Here is a 24,948-nt window from a genome sequence, read left to right as displayed (position 1 = left end):
AACAGCTTTTCACCAAACACTGTCATGGGACATGCATGAGAGTTCATGTAAAGGACTGTGCCTTCCCACGAAAGTGGTGGTCTAATTTGGTTTCCAGGAACAGGGTGGCTAATGCACCCTCCCTTACTAGTGTGGTTGAGGCTCCAGGTCTGCCCTCAGGGACCTTACAGTCAAATGTAGTGGATACAGAATTAGAGCTAAGTAAGAGTGTTGTGGATGGGGTGAACTGAGGATGCAGAAACCACAGGCTTTTTGGAAGGTCAGGATGTTTTCAAGAAGCTGATGGACTACTGGAAACAAGCTGTGAAAGAGTATAGGGAGCCCTGGCTCACCAGCCGAAAAACTCTGGGCAGGTCCAGGAACAGTGGCTAATCCAGGACCAATTTCTTTCTGTTGCTTGGACGCACTAGCCTAAGAGACTGTCCTAGAACCACTGTCACTTAGCACGTGCAGCAGCAGATGGAAGCCATCTGTTTCGGAGCAAATAGCTTAGCTTCCCTAGACCGCAGCCACCAAACTAGGCTGAGCTCAGAGTTCCTGAGGATGCTGGAGGAACTGAGCTCCTGAGTACCTGGCCTGGCTTTATTTTCCATTTATTTTTAAAAATTAAGGGAGCTTTACACACATCATGAGTCTTGAACTCAAGACCCTGTAAATCAAGAGTCACATGCTCTACTGACCAAGCCAGCCCTTTGCCACCACTTAAACTGTGGATGCTGCTGCACTCATTGTATTTGCTTTATGTATTGGCCCTTTTTGTAGGGTTTGGTTTAGAGAAAGGATTGAGGGGCACCTGGGTGTCTCATTTTGTTGAGTGTCTGGCTTTTGGTTTCAGCTCTGGTTAGGGTTGTGGGACTGAGCCCCGCATGGAGCTCTGTGCTCAGCGCAGAGTCTGCTTGGGATTCTCTCCCTCCCTCCCTCTCTGTCCCCCTCTCTCCTGCTCATGATCTCTCTCTCTCTCTTTCTCTCCCAAATAAAAAAATAAAAATAAAATCTTTTATAAAGGGGGGGATGATGCGGTGCCTGGTTGGCTCTGTGGGTTGAGCCTCTGCCTTCAGCTTGGATCATGATCTCAGGGTCCTGGGATCGAGCCCTACATCGGGCTCTCTGCTCAGCGAGGAGCATGCCCCCACACCCCATCTGTCTCTCTATTTGTGATCTCTCTGTCAAATAAGTAAAATCTTTTAAAAAGGGGCGGGGGGATGAAAAAAGAATAAAAAGAAAAAAGGGGGGGGTGGAGATACCTCATAGAGCCCTGAACCACATGGTGCACTGCCTTTGTTGGCCTATAAGTTGTTGAATATTTCTCGTACCCATCTTGTCTACCTTCTTTTTTCCAAAAATTATTCATTCATTATTGCCTAATCATGTCCTTCAGCAACAGTAGATGTTCTGGGCTATTTGAATTTTTTCTTGATAATGATTAATGGAGAAAATGATGTTTGACCAGTTCTTGGGAACTTTTGGGAATTATAGGCACCCACTTCATGTATCTTTAATTCATCTTTAATTAAACTGAAATTACTCAGTTTTGTAGTGGCAAACTGTTGTTTCTTTGTTTTCTTTAAGTTGTGGTCACTGTAGCATTTTTTACTTTCCCCCTTTCAATAATGATAACTTTATTCCTTGGTGTATTTCCTACAAAATGTGTGTAGAGACAGGATGTGGGCTTGTTAGGAGGTTCTACAGCTGTTGCATTCTTTGGGTTGACCCCTTCCCTAGAGTAACAAACATGAAAATGTTGCTGTATCCCTTCTTTCCAGAGCCAGCTGGAGGAATAAGGAATTTTTACAGTGGGAGACATCAGGAAGTGTCAGGTGATTGTGCTTGCCTGGGGTGGAGGAGTGTTGGCAAGCATTTACCTTGACTGTTAAAATTTCCCAATCCATTTCTTTCTTTTTTTTTTTTTTTAAAGATTTTATTTATTCATTTAACAGACAGAGATCACAAGTAGGCAGAGAAGCAGGCAGAGAGAGGAGGAAGCAGGCTCCCTGCTGAGCAGAGAGCCTGATTGAGGCTCCATCCCAGGACCCTGGGATCATGACCTGAGCCGAAGGCAGAGGCTTTAACCCACTGAGCCACCCAGGCGCCCCTGCCAATCCATTTCTTTATTCATTTTTATTTTTTTGCCAATCCATTTCTTTTAAAAAGAAAGGGGCAGTGGGGTGGGGGGAGGATGCCACAAGGCAGGTTCTACTTCCAGTCAGGCTTTCACAGTCCTTAAAACAAAATCTGAAAGGTGTGTTCTCAGTATTTCTTTCTGTGGCATATAAGAAAGCCATTTTATTTTTATTTTTTTATTTTTTTATTTTATTTTATTTTATTTTTTAAAGATTTTATTTATTTATTTGACAGAGAGAAATTACAAGTACACTGAGAGGCAGGCAGAGAGAGAGAGAAGGAAGCAGGCTCCCTGCTGAGCAGAGAGCCCGATGTGGGACTCGATCCCAGGACCCTGAGATCATGACCTGAGCCGAAGGCAGCGGCTTAACCCACTGAGCCACCCAGGCACCCCAAGAAAGCCATTTAAAAACCAATGCAATGCAGCATGTCTCCTTCAAATATGAAACTGTTAGTTGAGCGTAAAGCATCCCATGCTTGGTTCTCCAACCTGGCCAATCTCATCCCTCACCCCATCAGTAGAAATGTATGCAGTAAAAATGCTTACTCACTAGCCAGTCATTTTTCTTATTTCTGGGATTCTTTTCCTTTTCCTTTTTTTTTTTTTTTTTTTTTTTTAAAGTAGGCTTTACACCCAGTATGGGGCTTAAACTCACGCCCCTGAGATCATGTTCTACCAGCTGAGCCAGCCAGGCACCCCTTTGGGATTCCTTTTTAACTACCTTATTTGTCATCTGGTCTTTGAGAATACCTTGATTCTGAGAATACCCCAAATTCTGGAAATCATTCATTGACTCAGCAAACCCTGATTGGGTGCCCTGTATTGGGCAATAGGAGAAAAAGATAAATGAACAGTAGTCTGGAATGTAAATAAATACTATAATGGGATACAAGTGCTATAACAGATCATAAAAGGCTCCCTTAGGTAACTCTTAACATCAGGCCTCTAAGATCATCAAGCTCCTTGTTTTCTATACCTTATTTTTAGAAGTAGCAATACTGCATTTTTGAAGGAAGAAGATCAAGGAATAGGGGAGCTACTCTGGCTGAAACAGTTGGGGGAAGCTCACAGCCTTTCCTGCTCTTCCTCATGTTAAATACCATCCTCCCTGCAGGTTCCTTAGAAATGCCTCTCATTTTATTTATTTATTTTTAAATGTTATGTATTTGAGAGAGCACAGAAGTGGGGAGGGGCACAGTTAGAAGGAGAAGCAGGCTCCCTGCTGAGCAGGGAGCCCCGTGTGGGGCTGCATCTTGGGACACCAGGATCATGACCTGAGCTGAAGGCAGCTTAACCTACTGAGCCACCCAGGCGCCCACCTCTTGTTTTATAAATGAGGATGTTGGAGTTCCAGAAAGTCCTGTAATACAGCTAGCCAGTGCAGGCTGGGTAATTGAACTTAGTTCTCTTGATTCTTAGCCTGCTTGTCAGTCATGCACCAGACTGATAGAGGATCATTAGATTTCTTCCAGCATTAGATTTCTTCTTCCTTTACACAAAGAAGTCAGTACTGTCAGGGGCTTCATTTCTACCTGGCTTCATTACTTAGCTTGAAGCTTTAAAAGTTTTGCCTCCTAGTGATCCCAATGCAAATCAGTCCTATTCCCAGGAAGGTACTGTGATTCCTTTCATTGTCATCTGTGGACAGTGCCAAGTTGCCCCATCTAGTAGTAACCTTTTCTATTTTCTGGTGTAAATTCAGTTTCCCCAGAAATTTCTGGAAATGATATTTGATAGAGGTGTTGCCGTGTGAAGCACAGAGTCAAAATCTCATCTTGTCTCTGTAAACTAATGAAGGGATGAGAAGACTATTAGATGAATGTCCTTTCTTGAATCATCTTAGTGCTGCTGCTGAGTTTCAGGCAGGGTTTCTCAGCCTTGGTGCTATTGACATTTTGGGCTGGATAATGATTTGTGGTGGCGGGTGTGTGAGTGCACGCATGCATGTGTGTGCATACGTGCACTTGTGTTTGTGCTTTCTGTGCATTGCAGGGTGTTAAGCAGTGTCCCTGGCCTCTACCCGTTAGATACCAGTCGGATGGCCTACCTCCCAGTTGTGACAACCAAACATGTCTTCAGACATTGCCAGATAACCCATGGGGATGGGTGTATGCCAAAATGGTCCCCAGCTGACCACCATTGGGTTGGGGATTGAGTGTCATGAGATAAAAGTGCAACAGATTAATCAAAGAGTCAAGTAAGTTTTTCAGTTACCTAAACCTTTATTTATAGTGATCAGCTATTCTAAAGAAACAGAACTCCATCCTGACTCTCCATAGCATGAAGGGAACCTTCATCCAACTCACGTTCGGAGTGTCCCTGAAAAAGTTTGAACTTCGGTGATCATCTTCTTTTAGATCCTTTTCAAAATTTATTGTGCTAGAGATTCCAAGATTTTTCTATTTCTTTCTTGGTACCTAGTGTTATCAGAATGAAAACAGAGGTTCTTCACAGTGAGCCTTGTGTGATCCCAGTACAGATTTGATGTTGCCTATAAGGGTTTTCACTGAGACAGGGGTATTTCCATTTCTTGTCTTAAAGTATATAGGGGGTTGCCTGGCTGGCTCAGTCAATTAAGCATCTGCCTTTAGCTCAGGTCATGATCCCAGAGTCCTTGTTAGTGGGGAGCCTCCCTCTCCCTCTGCCTGCTACTCCCCCTGCTTGTGTGCCTGCTTGCTCTCCCTCTCTGAAAAAATAAATAAATAAAATCTGGAAAAAAAGGGTGGGGGATATGAGAACACTTGTTAACTTTAAACTTTAAGGGATACTTTCTTCAGTTAATATTATACAACACATTGCAGTTCTAGAAGTAATTTATCTCATTAAATTTTCATACCTACCTTGCGGAGTTACTGCTGTCCTTACAGGTGAAGAAACTGAGATTCTGACAAGTAGCCAGTCCAAGGCCACCCAGCTGGTGTATGACAGAACCAGGCTTTGTTCTCAGTTGTATCTGACTAGAACCTGGGGCTTCACCACTTCCCTGCTCTTCCTTTTAGCCTGTGTGGCCTTGGCTGAGGTCAGTTCAGGTAGCATTTGTTGGGTGCCTGCTACAGGTCATCTCTAAAGGTCATGCGAGCAGCCCTTGCCACGCCTCCTCCTGTGTCACTTCAGCATGTCAGCATTGTGTTGTGCAGAAAGGACTTGGATGCATATGCTTGCTGTTAGACTGCTCTGTGCCCCTGACCCCTGTACCAGTGGTGGTAGGGTTCCCTGGGAAAGCTGAACTCCTTACTCTGAGAAAGTCCCAACAGCTACTGTTGCTGGTTTCCTGCGGCCATAGACAAAGCTTTTGTAAGATGGAGCCAGCTTCTTGGAGTTACCGGTTCTGAGTCGGGCTTATTTCCTTGACCCCATTCGACTTACCCTCCCCAGCCCTTCCTTCCCTCCACCCACCCCCCATCAGAATCTAGGCAGCCCCTCCCTCCACCCATCACTGTGAAAACGCCTGGGAATAATACCTAACCCTGTAGGCCTGTGTGAACATGTTAAGACCCCTTACAGGTCCAGAGTGAGATCTAGGAACCACCTTGTTAGAATGACCAATACCTTGGCCAGTGGAGTTCCTAATCTAACATGAAGTTTATGTTGACATACTTCCTATCAATTGCACTACTGCTCCCAAGTTAGACATGTATTTTTAGTAGAGAAGATGGGACCCCCCCAAAAAATATATATTTATATATATATTTTTTAATATATTTTTTAAAGATTTTATTTATTTATTTGACAGAGATCACAAGCAGGCAGAGAGGCAGACAGAGAGTGGGGGATGTAGGCTCCCTGCCGAGCAGAGAGCCCGATCCCAGGACCCTGAGATCACGACCTGAGCCGAAGGCAGAGGCTTAATCCACTGAGCCACCCAGGTGCCCCTATATACATATTTTTTAAGATGTATTTATTTATGAGGTGAGGGAGAGGCAGAAGGAGAGAATCTCCAAGCAGACTCCTCGCTGAGGGCAGAGGCCAGCATGGGGCTCCATCCCACCATGAGGTCACAGCGTGAGCTGAAACCAAGAGTTGAATGCTTAACCGACAGCCACCCAGGAACCCCAGGACTGAGTAGATTTTAGACATTCAGCACATATAGGACATGCTTTTAGATTCTTGAAATCAGATCTTCTATTTCTCTGTAGTTACTATGGTGATAGGTGCTATAGAGATGTGCAGATCCTATTGTGACCTCTCCTTGGTACAAGGATGCCGTCAGTCTCTGGCTTCATTGTCCACCAAGGCCTGGCAGGTCTGGCTGCCTCCCTTCATGCACTGAGTGGTAGAGGCACTGTCCTCCCCTCTGAGACCAGCTGTCTCCAGCCTTGGCCTGCCCTGCTAGTCAACAAAAGCACGGCTCGCCAGGGAACAATCTTCTTGGGTTGCGGTGTAATCTGAGTGAGTGAAGGATAGTGTTGTCGATGGGCAGCACCAGGTTCTGAAGCTTCAAATAGGAGCCTGAGCATTAACTTCTCAGAAATCATAGGACTGAGCTAACTTTTCATACAAAGAAACAAATGGCACTCAGTGGTTTAGAAAACCCCTCCACTGAACATGTAAATGCAGCGTAGTATAGCCTCGTTTTCCATTTTGCTGGTAGTCTGTGGTGATATCCTACTAATTGCACATCCATGTTAGCTGGGATATAGGAGAAGTGAGCTTGAATTCAGGAAGGACTCAGCTTTCACCCCAACTCCATTATTAACTTTCTAAGTGACCTTGGCCGTATTACTTAAAGCTCTCAGTCTTTATTTCTTCCCAGTCAATGGGACCCCCGCTTGAGAGTGACTTAACCTGGTATGCCCAGATCTTTTATTTTATTTTTTAAAAATTTATATTTTTTAGAATTTATTTATTTATTTATTCATCAGAGAGAGAGCGCACAAGCAGGCAGTGTGGCAGGCAGAGGCAGAGAGAGAAGCAGGCTCGCCGCTGAGCAAGGAGCCCGATGTGGGACTCGATCCCAGGACGCTGGGATCATGCCTCGAGCGGAAGGCAGCCGCTTAACCGGCTCAGCCACCCAGGCGGTGCCTGGGTCTTTTTTTTTTTTTTTAAAGATTTTATTTATTTATTTGATAGAGAGAGAGAGATCAGAAATAGGCAGAGCAGCAGGCAGAAAGAGAAGAGGAAGCAGGCTCCCCACTGAGCAGAGAGCTGGATGTGGGGCTCGATCCCAGGACCCTGGGATCACGACCTGAGCCGAAGGCAGAGGCTTAACCCACTGAGCCACCCAGGCACCCCTGCCTGGGTCTTTTAGACTTCAGTCTGGTGCTCTTCCTCTGTACATCCTCCCAAGGTAAACTTGAAGACCTTCTGTTCTTGCGGGAGTGCTGCTGAGCCACTGCTGAGTCTCTCTGTAGAGAGGAAAGCCCCTGGGAGCTGATAACACTTCATCCTAATTAGTCACTGTCCCTCGACCCCCAAATGCTGTTTGTAGTCACCATATCTATGAGAGAAGCTGAAGCCACATGCAACAACTGTTACACCTGAGCAAACAGGAATAGTAACAACTCTGCTTAAGCTACAGGACACATTTTCAAGATTGTTCCGAGGTTAGAATAATTTTCACTTGATGGTACCTAGGGGTGACCCATGGATTTGTCAGTGTTTCCTATGTTAGAAGATGTCTGGTGCCTATTCTTATATGGTCCTCACCATTTTAGAATTCAGTCAGGGCTTCAGCCCCCACCCCACATGCTTCTCATGGGAAAGAGTCTTTGTGTTCTCAGCCCTGAGACCTGGTCCTCTTATATGAGGTGGGGTGATGCTCAGGGAACAGGGGAGTCATATTTATTTCATTCATAGTAGCAAGTCTTTTTACCAGGACTTCTCTTTGGCAGCAGCAACAGTAGGCTCCTAGCCCCTATTCTGAGCTCTTTTCAGGGCTTCAGATTTCATCCCAGTGTCTGCTCTGAGTGCTTGCCCACTTGTATTTCAGCATGCTGGAGATGAGCACGCCCCTGTCCCGAGTAAAAGAAAGTGTGCTGGAGAAGTTGTGGACTTCCTGAGTGGTCAGTTTTTGAGGTTACTAAGAGGCTAGTTCCTCTGGACTAGGTAATGGTTGTTTTGGTTTCAGGTTGCCTATTGTCTACATGTGCAAATGTGTGCTTAGTAAATCTGATGCAAGAGTGTTGTGCCCCTGGATTCTACTTTTCCAGGATTCCTTGTCTGAAACTCACTCTTAAGCCACAGGTTCATAGTCATCCAGTCAATGAACTGTGGGATTGAATTCATCCAGTGATAAAATGAAAGGGATGAAGGTTGTGTGTAAGATTTCCTGAGGAATGGCAGCACCAGAGTTCAGAGGACAGTTCATGCTGTTCCTTGTATAAACTCTGAAGCTGTTGACCTCGATGGTATGGTTTCTTCAGAGTTTTGGGAGGCCTCTGTCTTCAGGTGTCTTGTTGGGTTAGTGCAGATTCAATCCCACACACTGCTCCCAACATCTGCAATGAGATGACCTTGGGTGTGACCTGCTCAGAGTTATCTGTTGATTCACTGGATTTTGTCTTCTTTCTCAGTGTTTCATAATCACTCAGCTGCTCATTTTCTTTCTTTTTCTTTTAAAGATTTTATTTATTTATTTATTTGACAGAGTACACAAGCAGGGGGAGTGGCAGACAGGGAGAGGGAGAAGCAGGCTCCCCACAGGGAGCCCAATGTGAGGCTCAATCTCAGGACCCTGGGATCATGACCTGAGCTGAAGGCGGACACTTAACCAACGGAGCCACCCAGGTGGCTCTTTTTAGCTGCTCTTTTTTTTTTTTTTTTAAAGATTTATTTATTTATTTGACAGAGATTACAAGTAGGCAGAGAGGCAGGCAGAGAGAGAGAGGAGGAAGCAGGCTCCCTGTTGAGCAGAGAGCCCGATGCGGGACTCGATCCCAGGACCCTGAGATCATGACCTGAGCCGAAGGCAGAGGCTTAACCCACTGAGCCACCCAGGCGCCCCCTTTTTTTTTTTTTTTAAAGATTTTATTTGTCAGAGAGAAGGGGAGGGAGAGAGAGAGAGAAGCAGAGGGAGAAGCAGGTTCCCAGCTGAGCAAGGAGCCCAATGCAGGACTCGATCCCAGGACCCTGGGATCACCACCTGAGCTGAAGACAGACGCTTAACTGACTGAGCCACCCAGCCGTCCCAGCTGCTCATTTTCTTTAGCAGCTTCCTCAGTAAGAGATCATCAACATTTGAGGCAACCTTACTTTCATGAAACACTTACATGCACATAAGCTCATTTAGTCCTTACAGTGCACTTGAAAATGTGGGGAAAAGGGAGTTACCCTTTTATGGATGAGATGAGGAGACTCAGCCTTCAAGGAGTTAGGACTTACCTACTGCCACGCAGCTACTAAACACTGGGAATCCAGATCTCAAATCCCAATCTATGTAGCTCTAAAGACCCATTGCCTTTCTCAAGGCCCAGTTGCCTTTCTCAAGGGTGAGCTGAGTCTATAGCAATAATCAGCAGTTAGCAGGAACCCAGAAGTGCCCTAGTAAACTGACAGGTCCATGTGTGTCACTCCCTTGCCCTGTCTACATTCCAGCCTCCCTTAGGTCTGGGAGCAGAGCAGGGCCAGTCAAGTGGCTGTTTATGTAGGGCAGATGGCGTTTCTGCATTCAATGAACAGCATGCAAAACTGGCCGTTGGTGTGGAGTTTACCCTTATCAATCTTGGCGTGTAAACTGTGCCAAAGAGGGCACCGGGGTGGCTCAGTGGGTTAAGCCATTGCCTTCAGCTCAGGTCATGATCCTAGGGTCATGATCCTCAGGTCATGATCCTAGGATCGAGTCCCGTATCCAACTCTCTGCTCTGCAGGGAGCCTGCTCCCCCCCCCCTCTGTCTGCCTCTCTGCCTACTTGTGATCTCTCTCTGTCAAATAAATAAATTAAATCTTTTTTTAAAAATTTAATTAAATAAATAAACTCAGCCAAAGAGAACAAATTCTTGTCCACACCAGATCCCAGAATAGCACTTCTCTCCGCTCTTGAGAGTTTCCTGGTGTCCAAAGGTTAGAAAAGCTCACCTCGAATGTCTTTTAGGGCAGACCAACTAGGATATAGTTCTGGGTTCATTCTCCATTTTTTTTGTAGCATTTGTGTAACTTAACATTTACTATGAAGTGTTTTCATAGTCATTATCTTATTTGATCCTTCCAGTGGTCTTGTGGTATGGAACACTGGGCAAGTATTCATTCCTACAGGTAAAAAATACAGAGAGAGATTTGGAGCTCTGAAGAGATGTGCCTTCCTGCCCCTGGTTTCTTCCCTCAGTAGTAGCTCTAGGGCTCTTTGTTCCCAGACCATATATAGGGTTTATACATAGGATGTTAGAATTTACTCTTTTTATTTTATTTATTTATTTTTTAAGATTTTTTATTTATTTATCAGAGAGAGAGAGGGGGAGAGAGAGCAAGCACAGGCAGACAGAATGGCAGGCAGAGGCAGAGGGAGAAGCAGGCTCCCTGCTGAGCAAAGGAGCCCGATGTGGGACTCGATCCCAGAACGCTGGGCTCATGACCCGAGCCGAAGGCAGTTGCTCAACCAACTGAGCCACCCAGGCGCCCAGAATTTACTCTTTTTATGTTGACGCATATTCAGAAAATAATTTTTAGGTAAATAGTCTATTTATATCTGCTGAGGCCTGATGGGACCATGTGGCATCATTAAGAATTGACTTGGTCTGATTATGGTATTGGTAAATGGAAACAGGTAGCCTCTCACTTAAACATGAAAAGCCTTTAGGGCATGTAGAGAAGGAACAGATCCTATAATCCAGGAAAGAAAGAGTCTGGGATTCTTGTATTCTGTGCTTATCTAAAAACATGGTTTCTGTGAGAGGTAGTATATTTTTGAAATGTGACCCTCCTGAATGCCACAATCTAAGTGGGTGAGGTAACATCAAAGACAAAGATGTATACAGTTGAAAGGTATTTATTGAATGCAAAGAGTAGAAAACACCCACAAAACCATGGGCTGTGGGAAGGAAGCTGCACTAGTGACCAGAGGTAGGCTTTCAGAGGAAAAAATCTTGAGTCTTCATACTTCCAGTACTGGCTAAGAAAAGTAAGCAGAGCCCAATGGAGTGCCTGCCCTCATAGGCACATGAGTGAGAAGCAGCCTCCTGGGGTGGGGGAATACATATGGAGCAGGGCCTGTTTGGAGGCTCAGAGTGGACCAGGGAGGAGTGCCCAGCTCTGATGTGAAGAGAACAGCTGAGGCAGGGACTCAGGGGAGACTCTGGGCCTTCTGGAGCCCAGGGAGGGGAGCAGCAGAGAAAACACAATACAGCTGGGCGTATGCGGAAGCCAGCCTAACTGGGATAAGAATGGCCTTGGCCAGCTTAGAGGCATGGGAAACACAAACAGGTCATTAGAAATTTCAGACCATAAGAAAGAGCGGGAAGGGAAGAGGGAAGAGAGGGAGATCGCTAGAAAGACAAAAACAAATTACGTATTAGTTAGAGGCCTAATACCCAATTTAAAAATTTTCCCCAATTAAAAAAAAATTTTCCCCTGGAAATCTCTACACCCAAAGTGGGGCTCAAACTCACTACCCCAAGATCAAGAGCCACATGGCTCTTCTGACTAAGCCAGCCAGGTGCTTCTGCCATTTTATTTTTGAAGATTTTATTTATTTATTTGACAGATCACAAGTAGGCAGAGAGGCAGACAGAGAGAGGGGGAAGCAGGCTCCCTGCCGAGCAGAGAGTGGGATCACAACCAGAGCTGAAGGCAGAGGCTTTAACCCACTGAGCCACCTAGGCGCCTCTGCTATTTTAGAAGTTAACCAGTATTTTCTTGTCCCACCGCCATTTAGCTAGCTTTCTCAGTAGGCATTCTGTTTGTGCATCTATGACATTTAGAACTCAAGTTGGATACTGCCCAGGGTACTGACCTGTAAGTGATTTGGGACATGGCATTGGACTCCGAGAAACTGAGTCTGAGGGAATTTTGATGATCTGTCTTGTAGGAAGCTTCTGTTTTAACTGGGGAGACACGATGACAGCACTTGTGAAAGCAGAAGAGTAATCACCTCCTATTAATGTGATGCCAGTTCTATACAGGAGTAAACTCTGAGCCAGGAACATCCTTCTGGTAAGCAGGCAGGGATTCCTGGTGCCCAACCACAAGCTGTTTAGTGGGGAGGGGTGGGAGCTATGGCAGACCCAGTACAGGAGCCTGAGCAGCTGCTTACTCCTTCCCTGTGGCTGTTTCCTCCCCTGCACATTGGGATAAAAACACAAGCTCATATTGTGGGCGACTGTAGCTGGTCACTGTCAGTTCCAGAGGCAGGTGGGAGAATTGTGCTAATTTCAGGGAGCTGGTTGCCATGCGTTTTCTTACCCCTTCCCCCACCTTGCTCTCTAGTGCCGGCTGATCTCAGCAACCTGCTCCCTTCTTCAGTGATTTTCCAGGGCAAAGAAAAATAATCAAAATGGAAAAAAATTATTATAGATTAAGTCTTTATTGTGCCTTTTTGTTTTGTTTATTTATTTTAGAGGGAGAGTGCAAGCACAGGGAACAGCATAGGGAGAGGGAGAGAAAGAGTATCAGACGCTCCATCAAGTGGGTGTTGGACACAGGGCTTGGTCTCATGAATCTGAGATCATGACCTGAACCAAAATCAAGAGTCAGACCCTTAACCAGCTGAGCCACCCAGGTGCCTCTGTGGCGCTTTGAATCACCAGTTGAGGAATGAGTGATAATGTAGTTCTGTCTGGCAGCATAGCACTGAGTTTCTGAGGTTTGTAGGCTGTGAGTGTCCATGGAGGAGGATATAGTATCTTTGAACACGTCTGTTCTTTCAGGAGCCCTAGTGCCTTGAGCCTGCAGTTTACCAGGTACAAAGGCTTTGAAATAAGGGTTCTGGATCTGCTGGGCAGGACCACAGGAACTTCCTTTGCTGGAAGGCACATTGGTAATGGGACATTGTTGTTGCTTCTGTCTGGTGTGGGAGTAAAAACCTATGTCAGGTGAACAGCTAGTACAGGAGTTACGGAGGTAGATTTTATAAGCAGAGGGTCACAGATGGACCTTTCTGAAATTTGTAAGAGCACAGTAAAGGTCCAGGTGACTTCCTATGGAAGTTAGTGCAATGAAGGATTTTTTTTTTTTTTAAAGATTTTATTTATTTATTTGACAGAGAGAGATCACGATGCGTGGCTCGATCCCAGGACCATGGGACCATGACCTGATCCGAAGGCAGAGGCTTTAACCCCCTGAGCCACCCAGGCGCCCCAGTGCAATGAAGGATTTTTTTTACTTCAGCTGGTTTGCTTGGTCCAGTTCCTTACTTGTCTCTCTCCCTTTCTTCCCTCCCCCTTTCCCCCCTGCTTCAGGAGAATTGGACCACTTTATATAAAAGAAGAAGCTGGGGCACCTGGGTGGCTCAGTGGGTTATAAAGCCTCTGCTTTCAGCTACGGTTGTGATCTCAGGGTCCTGGGATCAAGTCCTGCATCGGGTTCTCTGCTCAGCAGGGAGCCTGCTTCTTCCTCTTTCTCTCTCTGCCTACCTCTCTGCCTACTTGTGATCTCTGTCTGTCAAATAAATAAATAAATCTTTAAAAAAATAAAAGAAGCCAATTAGCTAAAAAGTCAAATAGCAAGTGTTTACCTTTCCAGACTGTCTTCCTGTTATCATCAGTGTATTTACAGTATATATATATTTACATACACATGTATTTTTTAAAGATTTGTTTTAGAGATTGAGAGAGCACTCATGTATGAGTGGGAGGAGGGGGAGAGGGAGAGAGAGAATCCGTAAGCAAACACCCTGCTGAGCATAGAGCCCCATGTGGTGTTCAGTCATACATCCCTGAGATCATGACCTGGACTGAAATCAAGAGTTGGACACTTAACTGACTGACCCACCCAGGTGCCACTTTTATTTATATACTTTTTTTAAAGATTTTTTTATTTTTGGGGCACCTGGGTGGCTCAGTGGGTAAAGCCGCTGCCTTTGGCTTGGGTCATGATCTCAGGGTCCGGGGATCGAGTCCTGCATCGGGCTCTCTGCTCAGCAGGGAGCCTGCTTCCTCCTCTCTCTCTCTGCCTGCCTCTCTGCCTACTTGGGATCTCTCTCTGTCAAATAAATAAATAAAATCTTTAAAAAAAAAAAAGATTTTTTAATTTTAATTTTTATTTATTTTTAAGATTTTATTTACGTATTTGACAGAGACATCACAAATAGGCTGAGAGAGGGAAAGCAGGCTCCCCGCTGAGCAGAGAGCCTGATGTGAGGTTTGATCCTAGGACCCTGGGATCATGACCTGAGCTGAAGGCAGATGCTTAACCGACCGAGCCACCCAGGCGCCCCTACTTACATACTTCTGCATACACTTTTAGTCAGCATTTTGAGTCCTTTATGTAAAACAAGTGTATGTAGATTTTTTCATAGTGGGTGCAGCCTATCAGCTTGTCCCATCTGTGCCAAGATTCTTTTGTTTATTATCCTTCCGAGCAGTCCTACCCTGTATTGTTAGGCTTTATGATGTTTTTTCCCTAACACCATGGTATGGCTACTTACCATTTTGGTACAGATTACTATTAGTACTTCTTTACGTGTATTTCCCAGAGTGAAATCTTTTTTGTTGTTGATGTTCAGCAACAAAAGGGGGAGAGAGAAACCTAAGCAGACTCCAGGGAGAGTGAGGCAGCTTCTTATTGATGAGAGGTTGAAGTCTAGAAAGGTTTTACATTTATGATTTGGCCTCTGGTTTTCTAGGAAGTCCAGTGGTTGCTACAAAGAAGAAGGATTTGAGTGTAGAGGCCAGTCAGACCAAGTTTGGACACATAGTTTTTCAGAGAATGTAGTGAACTGTTTTTGACATTACAAGGTGGTTTCTTTTCTTTTTTTTTTTTAATATATTTTTTAAAATTTATTTATCAGAGAGAGAGAGAGAGAGCACAGGCAGACAGAATGGCAGGCAGAGGCAGAGGGAGAAGCAGGCTCCCTGCCGATCAAGGAGCCCAATGTGGGACTCGATCCCAGGACGCTGGGATCACGACCTGAGCCGAAGGCAGCTGCTTAACCAACTGAGCCACCCAGGCGTCCCTACAAGGTGGTTTCTGCATGCCACACCACACAGCCACTTCCTTGAAGAGCAGGGACCAGGACACAGGGATGGTCAAAGGCTGCCTTCCCTGAGCCCAGCTTGTGTGGGTTGAATGTGCTAATGGAGCCTTCCCCAGAACATTCTGTGCAGATGGTGCTTTTAGGTCATAGTAAGGACTTAGTATTCTTGCCTCTAAGTGGAGTAAGACAGTATCTGTTTTTCTTTTTTAAAACAAAATTGTTAAGTCATGTTTTGAGTTGAGGAACCTGTTGAAGTAGTCAACAACAGATTACTTTGTTGTCCACAGGTGCCATATTGTTGGCAATATGCACCAGACCACTGCCTGCCTGCTTTCTTTCCTTTTTGGATTTTTTTTTTTTAAGTCTTTATTAATGTAAGTAATCTCTACACCTAGGATGGCGCTCGAACTTATGACCCTGAGATCAAGAGTTGCATGCTCTTCCGACTGAGCCAGCTAGATGCTCCTCTTTTGGATTTTTTATTCAGCAAGGGCTCTCAAACTCCACCAGTGAAGTAGACAGCTGTGGCCCTCCTTCTGGAGCCAGAGTTGTGCCTCCCTTGAGCTGAGAGGAAGGGATTAGGGACTCTTCAGGCAGGACTAGTGTTGAAGAAGGGGGAGGAACGTATGCTTGAAGGGAGACTAGCACAATTAAAGTACTAATGAGAAGACATCTTTGGAAGCTGGCTTTCCCTTCCTTCTCTCTCTTTTTTTTTTAAAGATTTATCTATTTACTTTAGAGAGCATGTGCAAGAGAGTGGAGCGGGGTGGCAGAAGGAGTAAGAAACCTAAGCAGACTCCCTTCTGAGCACAGAGCCCATCACAGGGAACACAGGGTTCCATTCTAGGACCCTGAGATCATGACCTGAGTCAAAAGCGGGGGCTTAATCCACTGAGCCACCCAGGTACCCCTGTATTTTTTTTTAAGAGTTTATTTATTTATGACAGAGAGATAGTGGGAGAGGGAACCCCAGCAGTGGGAGGAGCAGGCAGAGGGAGAAGCAGGCTCCCTGCTGAGCAGAGAGCCCAGTATGGGGCTCCATATAGGGCTCGATCCCAGGACCTTGGGATCATGACCTGAGCCGAAGGCAGATACTTAAGGACTGAGCCACCCAGGCACCCCACCTTTTGTATTTTTAAGAGAAGCAAAAGGCCCTAATGATCCAGCAAGACTACACCCTCCCAGAGTATGCAGTTATTAGCAAACAAAACCATTAATGATCAGTTTTAATCACATATGTAATCACTGTCATGTAGCATGATAATTAGGTGCAGGCAATTTACCTGACTTACCATAACTAGTATCATAGACAACCAGATTGTACTTGTTCTTGTCTTTGCCTGCTTTTAGTTTCACATACAAGCAGCACCAGCAGTTTTCTGGTGCCTGGAGTATGTCTTCAGCATGGCCACATGCACTTCTACCTGTCTAGAGGTTCTGGGACCTTTTACTCTGCCCTCTTCCCGCCACTGGTTGCCCACAGCTCCCAACCAGCACCCTCTTCTCTCATTGGCCTGAGTGCTGAGTGGCCCAGGATAAATCTTGGCTCACAGGGCCCCCGAGGACATAGAGCTCAGATGTTCTTTCTTAAAAGTCTGTAAAAGGAGGTCGGCATGGACAAGCTGTGTGCTTATTCTGCCACCAACAAAGTCTGCCTTGGCCCCTTGGTAGAAGAATGCAGGATGCATAGCTGGGTAGCCTTACGCTATCTCTGTGGTCTGCATTTTACTTTGTTCATGTTGTTCCTTGATCTGGAGGCCCTTCCTCTCTTCCCCAAATGCTGTCTTTCATTGAGGGTCCTGGGTAAGTGCCCCCTTCTCCAGGAAGCCTCTCTGAATACTCTTCTCTCCATGTGATGACCACCTACCTACCTTTGCATTCTGGACTTCACATTAATAAACTGCATAGTTCATCAGCATTATTGGAGATGAGAGTATATCTGATTTGGAATTAAGAGAATGTCCCGTTTCTATATATTTTCAGTTTTTTTCCCCACAGCATATTGAGATATAATTGACAAGTAAAATTACAGTATATCTGAAGTATCCAATGCGATGATCTGTAATTATAGATTTCCACAATTGAAACCACATCCATCACCTCACATATTCTGTGATAATGCTTAAAAAGCCATACTTCTCAGCAAACTTTAATTATGCAATAAATTGTTATTAACTCTAGTTACCAGGCTGTTCATTATATCCTGAGGCCTTACTCATCACTGAAAATTTGTATCCTTTTACCAAGCTCTCCCTATTGTCTCTTCCCTCAGTCCCTGGCAACCACCATTCTACTCTCTGTTTCTATGACTTAAATCTTTTTTATTTTTATTTTTTTATTTTTAAATTTTTATTTTTTTTTTAAGTTTTTATTTATTTGACAGAGAGAGCACAGGTAGAGTGGTAGGTAGAAGGAGAGGGAGAAGCACCAGGCTCCCTGCTGAGCAGCAAGCCTGACATGGGCCTTGATCCTAGGACCCTGGGATCATGACCTGAGCCGAAGTCAGATGCTTAACTGACTGAGTCACCCAGGCGCCCCTTAAATCTTTCTTTTAGGTTCCACATACAAGTGATACCATGCATGTCTTTGGCACATTTCACTTTCTGCTTTTTATTTTCTAAATATTGTAGGACAGCGGCACCTGGGTGGCTCCGTGGGTTAAGCCGCTGCCTTCGGCCGGGTCGTGATCTGAGGGTCCTGGGATCGAGTCCTGCATCCGGCTCTCTGCTAGGCGGGGAGCCTGCTTCTCTCTCTCTCTCTCTGCCTGCCTCTCTGCCTACTTGTGATCTCTGTCATATAAGTAAATAAAATCTTTAAAAAAAAATAAATAAATAGATAAATAAATATTGTAGGACAACATCCATTAAGCCTCTATCAAAATACGAATGTAATCGTATCTAATATTTAATGAGTGCTTATTACCATGTGGTAGGCACTATGCTAAAAACCTCATACCTTCCATGTTCTCACTTAATCCTTCCTATCACTAATACCACTGTATCAATGCCAAATTTAAAGGCATGAAGGTTCAGAAAAAGCATGCTGAGCAAACCATATATTATAATATCTGAAAAGATAAAATATATAATTACATGCCTAGCAAAAACTAGCAGTGAGTATATCTGTGGGGTGAGATGGAGGCTGGCTTTTATTTTCTTGTTTATACCTTCGAAGGACCATTACTTTTTTTTTTTTTTTTTTTTTAGGATTTTATTTATTTGACAGACAGAGATCACAAGAAGGCAGAGAGGCAGGCAGAGAAAGGAGGAAGCAGGCTCCCGGCTGAGCAGAGAGCCCGATGTGGGGCTCGATCCCAGGACCCTGGGATCATGACCTGAACTGAAGGCAGAGGCTTTAATCCACTGAGCCACCCAGGCGCCCCGAAGGACCATTACTTAAACTTTATTGTCCCCCTTGACACCTGTTTCTGTGTGGAATATGTAGAAAATAGTAAGTAGATACTGGTTGAGGTAGAAAGTGAGGGCCTCTTCTTTCCTTGGCTTGATTGGGTAGCTCTGGTTTTTTAAGTTCCCTTAGTAGGTGGTACAGCTGTGCTGCTCTTCATCTGGAAAGTTCCTTTCCTTTGTATTGCCAGAGTAGAGGCCTCCAGGGGTGGGAGGTTAGCTTGTCTTGTGGGACTCTATTTCCCTGGCTGACGAAGACTCGGCCATGGCAGCAGTGCTGAGAACTGACTGGCTTGTTTTATTTTCTTCAGCCCAGCAGAGTCGGGGATAGGCTGGGAATGATCTTCGTGTTTTGTGACTCCATGTACCTGATACCACTTGTATCAGTCCCTTTTTTTTTTTTTTAAGATTTTATTTATTTATTTGACAGACAGAGATCACAAGCAGGCAGAGAGGCAGGCAGAGAGAAAGGAGGAAGCAGGCTCCCCTCTGAGCAGAGAGCCCAATGCGGGCCTCGATCCCAGGACCCTGAGATCATGACCTGAGCCGAAGGCTTAACCCACTGAGCCACCCAGGCGCCCGTATCAGTCCCTTTTGAGCTGCTCTGCTTAGCTGCTCTGAACAGCCTGGCTTACTGTTCCCATTCAGTGCCCTGCTCTGCTGTTCTGTGCTCAAGGTCGTCCTGCTGGCGACAGCTGGGACTGGCCAGCCGAGATGCCATTGCTGCCTGACTCAGCTGCTGTGCCCGCCACTGCTTTTTTGTTTTTGTTTTAAGCTTTATTTGTGATGCTATTTGTTAGGTAACTTTTAAAATTTTGTTGTAATTTCAAACATGTGGAAGAGTTGTAAGAATGGTATGATGAACTCTTGTGTACCTTTTATCCAAATTCACCAACAGCATTTGGCCTCATTTGCTTTGACTTGGTATGCCCTGCCCCTCTCTTCCTAATACGGATGTGCACGCACACACTTCTTGAGCCATTTCACAGTAACTTGCAGACAGTGTGCCCCTTTACTTTTGAAAACTTCAAGATACAGTTCCTAAAATGAAGACATTCTGTTATGTAATCACAGTACAATTTATAAAAACCAGCAGGCTCACTGTCAACACAGTGCTATTACCTAATCCACTGTCCATATTCAAATTTTATCCATATTCAGATAATGGTCCCAGTGATGGCAGAGCTTTATTTTTAAAACACTCTAAGGCACGTGATGACTCCTCCATTACGTTAGTTCTGAGGAGAGCAGCACCAGCAGGTGTTTGGGGGAAGTGACTGCCGTGGGCACCACATCACCAGCTCCTTGTGTCTCCTCAGGACCAGAAGAGTGAGCGCAGCAGGAATCACACTCAGCAACGATGTCAGCAGAACTGGAGACTTCAGAGGGGGTGGATGAGTCGGAGAAAAAGAGCTCCAGGGCCTCAGAAAAAGAAAACCACACCAAGTGAGTAGGCACTGGCTGCGTGGAGTCCTCTGCCCTTAGGGTGCCGGGGTGTGGTCAGCACTGTGGTGATGCCGTACTGCCGCCGTACTGCCACCCCCCGGGACACCTGACTGGGACTGCAGGGTGAATAGTGCCCAGCACCCTGGGCTGCTGAGCATTCTCCTGCTTTGTTCCTAAGGAAGCAGGTCAGGCACTGCTAGGAGTGCTGAGGAGTGGAATTTGATGGTATTTCTGGTCTCTTTTTCTTCTTAGAGCCCTAAGTGGTTTGTCATCTGTGCTGAAAAAGGGTCATCAGGCAAAAGTGGGACCTTGACCAGTGGTTTCCACTCCTTAGAATGTGAGAGCAGCTCTGACTCCAAGGGTTTTTCTTATTGGGTAGGGATAGTTCATGCTAAGCCTCAAGTTACCAAAGCCTGTTCTTCATTGTTCTTACTGTCTTGTTGTAGCCTTGTCACTGAGAAATTGCTTTTTTATATCTTGAAGTAATTGCTAATAATAAATGGTTCTTAGCATGTAGGTGATAAGAGCTAATCTCCTAAAGAAGCCAGGAAAGGGTGGGCCGTGAGGGACCAAGCTTTTGGCCACTCTGGTGCATGGATTGTGTGGACATGTGAGCTGCTACCCGGTGCCTCCATCTTTTGGGTCATATGTTCTTTGCCTTGTCATGTACTGGCCGGGGCACTTAGCTGCTTAACTCCATCTGTGTCATTTTAAGTGGTACAGACCTACATCCTGGCTCCAACTGCCTCAGCCCATCTCATTCTGATCCTACGCCTGGGCCCAGCCACGTGTACTCCTGAAGAGGCTGTGGGTCCAAGGTGGGAGGAAGGCAGCAAGGCTGCTTTGGGACATCTACCGTCAGTCCACCACAGCAGCGTGGACTGCCTTCTCCGGGGCTGCTCCCTGGAGAAGCCAGCAGACACTGTGGTGGGATTAGAGGTTTGTGTTTATTCAGGCACTGAGGGCCACAGAGGCAAAGCATTGTTCATTTGGGTGGTTCATAGAGACATGGACACTGGTAAGGAGTGGGCCACAGTCATCCTGCATGTCACCCAGGTGCTTGGGGCCGACTCACATCTGTCTGCTCTCTGGCAAGGCTCTGTATTGATGCTGGAATGGAGTTTCTTACCAGCTTCTGCCTCCAGCCCAGCAGGGGCACACCCTGAGACTGGGAAGGACCAATGCACACATGTACATGCACCCATGCACACGCATACACAACCCCATCTCCACAGGATGGCCGACCTCTCTGAGCTCCTGAAGGAAGGGACCAAGGAAGCACATGACCGGGCAGAAAACACCCAATTTGTCAAGGACTTCTTGAAAGGCAACATCAGGAAGGAACTGTTTAAGGTCGGTGACCTTGGTCGTGGGTAGGGTCAGGTTGGGGGCCTTAGTCCTGTGAGGAAGATCCCCTTGGAGCTTCTTGGAGGTGGAAACTGGGCCTTCTCTACCCATTCTCCACTCTTTTAGCATCAGATTGTAGTTTTCATGAAGCTTAAATAGAATAGCATAGTGGTGGTGTGCTGGAAGCGGAAGTATCCATGTTCCCAACAATTCACCACATCATTCCTTTAAGCAATATGAGCATTTCCCGAATGTGTGAAATGATTCACTGTATCAAAATGGGCTTCTTGGGAATTGGGGTGATGGGGGCACACCGCTGGAGCCTTCACCTGTGGCTCATCAGACGTGGGGGCAGTGGGCTCAGGAGAGGTGCTTGCTGGTCAGGGCCCACAGCCCCTTCCCATGGTCTCCCCATTGCCCTCAACAGCTGGCCACTACTGCACTTTACTTCACATATTCAGCCCTCGAGGAGGAAATGGAGCGCAACAAGGACCACCCAGCCTTTGCCCCCTTGTACTTCCCCATGGAGCTACACCGGAAGGAGGCACTGACCAAGGACATGGAGTATTTCTTTGGTGAGGACTGGGAGGAGAAGGTGCGGTGCTCTGAGGCTGCCCAAAAGTACGTGGAACGGATCCATTACGTGGGGCAGAATGAGCCAGAGCTACTGGTGGCCCATGCCTACACCCGCTATATGGGGGACCTCTCAGGGGGACAAGTGCTGAAGAAGGTGGCCCAGCGGGCCCTGAAACTTCCTAGCACAGGAGAAGGGACCCAATTCTATCTGTTTGAGAATGTGGACAATGCACAACAGTTCAAGCAGTTGTACCGGGCCAGAATGAATGCCTTGGACCTGAACCTGAAGACCAAAGAGAGGATTGTGGAGGAGGCCAACAGGGCCTTTGAGTACAACATGCAGGTACTGCTGGGGCTCATGTGGGAGGGGGCCCCTCTAATGGTGGCCACCAGCTGTCTGCTGAGCTGCAGCCTGCTAGAAAGTAGGACCAAATAGGCCACAGAGGGAATGAGCCCAGTGATAGCTCCGCTTTGTTAGACAGCCTGTGTGTTTTTGCTTTGGGGAGGGCGAGGCCCTAGCACAGATGGTTTTGGGGAATTGAAACTGTCTTCCTCCCTCTTGCCATAGGATTCTGGTCTTGAGTGAATTTCCTTTTTAGTGAGGTTTGCTCTGAAAAGCACCACTTGGTAAGTTCATGGAGAGAACCAAGGAGAGTGAAGAGCAGAATTCCATTTACATGTAGCCTTTAGATAGGGCCAAGCCTGGGGAGACTGATTGCAGCCCTCAGCACCAGGAGAATGGCCATGGCAGAGGAGCGCAGCACCAGCCCCAACGTAGGCCCATCGGATTAGTCTGACATTAGCAACTCTCCAAGGGCCACTTAGGATGGGTCAGCCCTGCTGGAGCCTCAGTTGTCACACGTTCCTGTCATTCATGCTGAAAATACCTAGCCACTAATACCCTGCCAGTGCCCAGGGAGTGTTTCAGGGTAGTGCTTTTGTTCTCTCCTCATTGTTTATGCCTTGGTGGTTTCAGTTGTGAGCCATGTTGGCTGGTCAGGGCCCAGGGAAGAGCCACCACAATCGGCCGTGGTGGGATGCTGGGCAGCACAGGTGTGGTCACACCTCTCCGAGGTGGTGCCTGGAAAAGGGTTAGGTTGTCGTGGCCCTCCTTGCTGCTGATTTGGGGCTGCTCATGTACTGGTTTGCCCTCCTGAGCAAGTCTCACTGGTTCTTACTCCCTCTGCGTGGGGGAAGAGTTTTCTCTGAAAGCAGACTGTGCCGTCCTCTAACAGCTCTTCGTCCCTGCTTCTGCAGATATTCAGTGAACTGGACCAGGCTGGCTCCGTGTTGGCCAGGGAGACCCGGGAGGATGGGCTCCCCGTGCACGATGGGAAGGGAGATGTGCGCAAATGCCCGTACTATGCTGCTAAACCAGACAGAGGTAGGTCTTGCCTGTCTGACTTTCCTGCCAGGGTGGGTTGTGTCCGTGTTCCCCACTGATGTCCTGTCCCCTATTGGTGCCGCCACACAGGTGCCCTGGAGGGCAGCAGCTGCCCCTTCCAAACAGCCCTGGCGGTGCTGAGTAAGCCCAGCCTGCAGTTCATTCTGGCTGCTGGTGTGGCCCTGGTTGCTGGCTTCCTGGCCTGGTACTACATGTGAAGGAACCATCATACCACGTTGGCGCCCTCCTCCCAAGTGACCACTGGCCTGCCCCCACCTCCACCGGTGACTAAGCTACCACCTCAGGTGACTTTTTTTAAATGCTGGTTTTGAGAAAACAAGCAACCAATAAAGGCCAGACGCTAAAGCCTCTGCCTGTAGCATCCTCTCTGGGCTAGCTGCTGAGCTGGCTGCAGGCCCACCATTCCTGCAGCCATTAGGCCGTGGTACCAGAAGCAACCAGCTCAGCTCAGTGGGCCTGTCTGGGCACCTGGAACTGGCTCTGCTCCTGGGGCATCCACACTGCTCACCCTGAGGCTCCTTCCCTTCGTTCTTCCTTGTGTTGGCATTTAGGTGGGTACCTTTCCCCTGATGGGAACAGAGCAGCCAGCAAGCCTAAGCTGCTGTAGCTCGGAGGGAGGGAGGGTGGTTTGGACCTTGCCTCAGAGGCCTGGGGAGCTCCATCCAGAGCAGCTAGTCCTTATCCCCCTCAAGCAGAAACCCTGGGTGGGTAGGCTTGGGGCTCTGTTTAGCCGTGGCTGGTCTCCTCCCTTGACCTGTGTAAATGCTACAGCACTCAATAAAGTGGACTCTGACAGCTGCCTCCCTCTTTCCAAATGGCATGATTGTTATCCTTCTCAGCCACTCCTGCCCTTCCTGAGTTCCCATCCCATCATCCCTGGTCACCTCACAGCTCTCCACCCAGAGCAAAGCCGCCGTGTCTCACAAATCTAGTCTTGTGATTCTCTTTCTCGGAAGTACTCTGGAGGTGAAATGTTATTTATAAATAAGGATAAAAAGCATTACATGTCTTACAACAATTCATTGTCTAAAATACAAATGTGAACTTAAATATTTTTATTGATAGGAGTCAGTTTTATATATTGAGGATATCTGCAAAAGTTTTATTCAGAAAAGGGTTAAATGGTGGGGAAAACTTTGTCTTCAACTACTGGCCAAGCCTACCCATTTTCACAGTTCAGATAAGGGGTAGGGAGGGAGCTGGCTCAGAACCTGGGGGCTGACTGGCTGCCCCCATTAGCCTTCAGACCAGAAGCCTAAGCCCCAGTGACTCTGTCTTCCTTAAGGGAGCAAGGGTATTTGCCTGCAGGACGGGGTGACCCTGTGCTCAAGCCAGCGGGCTCCAGCCTGCAGACGATGTGGGGAGATGCCATGGCGTGGAGATGGGTGAAACCGGTGTCAGAGGAAGGTGCTCTTTGAGTGCAGTGAAAGCCAAATCCTACCCTGGCCCAGTCACAGGTAGAACCCCACGGGTTGTCCACGCTGGGTTTGGGTGTGGTTTAATCAGATATTGTCATCCCTGGGCAGTCAGTGCAGCACAAGTACAAAGACCCTGAGGACTCAAGCCTTAGACCACTTCTAGCCCC

The 24,948-nt window shown here is 46.7% G+C and overlaps 1 protein-coding gene across 5 annotated transcripts in view; it reads left to right on the top strand.

Annotated features, from left to right (window-relative positions):
* The window catches only part of HMOX2 (heme oxygenase 2), a 32,284-nt gene extending 8,120 nt beyond the window's left edge, over positions 1 to 24,164 (top strand). For 2 of the 5 annotated variants that reach the window (XM_004750507.3, XM_045072206.1), the window contains exons 2-6: positions 19,909 to 20,035; positions 21,271 to 21,388; positions 21,810 to 22,301; positions 23,216 to 23,342; positions 23,433 to 24,164. In XM_004750507.3, coding sequence (XP_004750564.1) covers positions 19,950 to 20,035; positions 21,271 to 21,388; positions 21,810 to 22,301; positions 23,216 to 23,342; positions 23,433 to 23,560 — 951 coding nt within the window. In that variant the 5' untranslated portion in view covers positions 19,909 to 19,949 and the 3' untranslated portion in view covers positions 23,561 to 24,164. Of the gene's footprint in view, positions 1 to 6,341; positions 6,512 to 12,080; positions 12,206 to 19,908; positions 20,036 to 21,270; positions 21,389 to 21,809; positions 22,302 to 23,215; positions 23,343 to 23,432 lie in introns of those variants that run through there. The other 3 variants (XM_004750506.3, XM_004750508.3, XM_004750509.3) reach the window with 3 other exon arrangements.
* The last annotated feature ends 784 nt before the right edge of the window (positions 24,165 to 24,948 follow it).

This window comes from Mustela putorius, unplaced genomic scaffold (assembly GCF_011764305.1).
Source record: "Mustela putorius furo isolate JIRA1106 unplaced genomic scaffold, ASM1176430v1.1 tig00004007_pilon_pilon_pilon, whole genome shotgun sequence".
NCBI lineage: Eukaryota > Metazoa > Chordata > Mammalia > Carnivora > Mustelidae > Mustela > Mustela putorius.
This window is presented reverse-complemented; position numbering and strand designations above follow the sequence as displayed.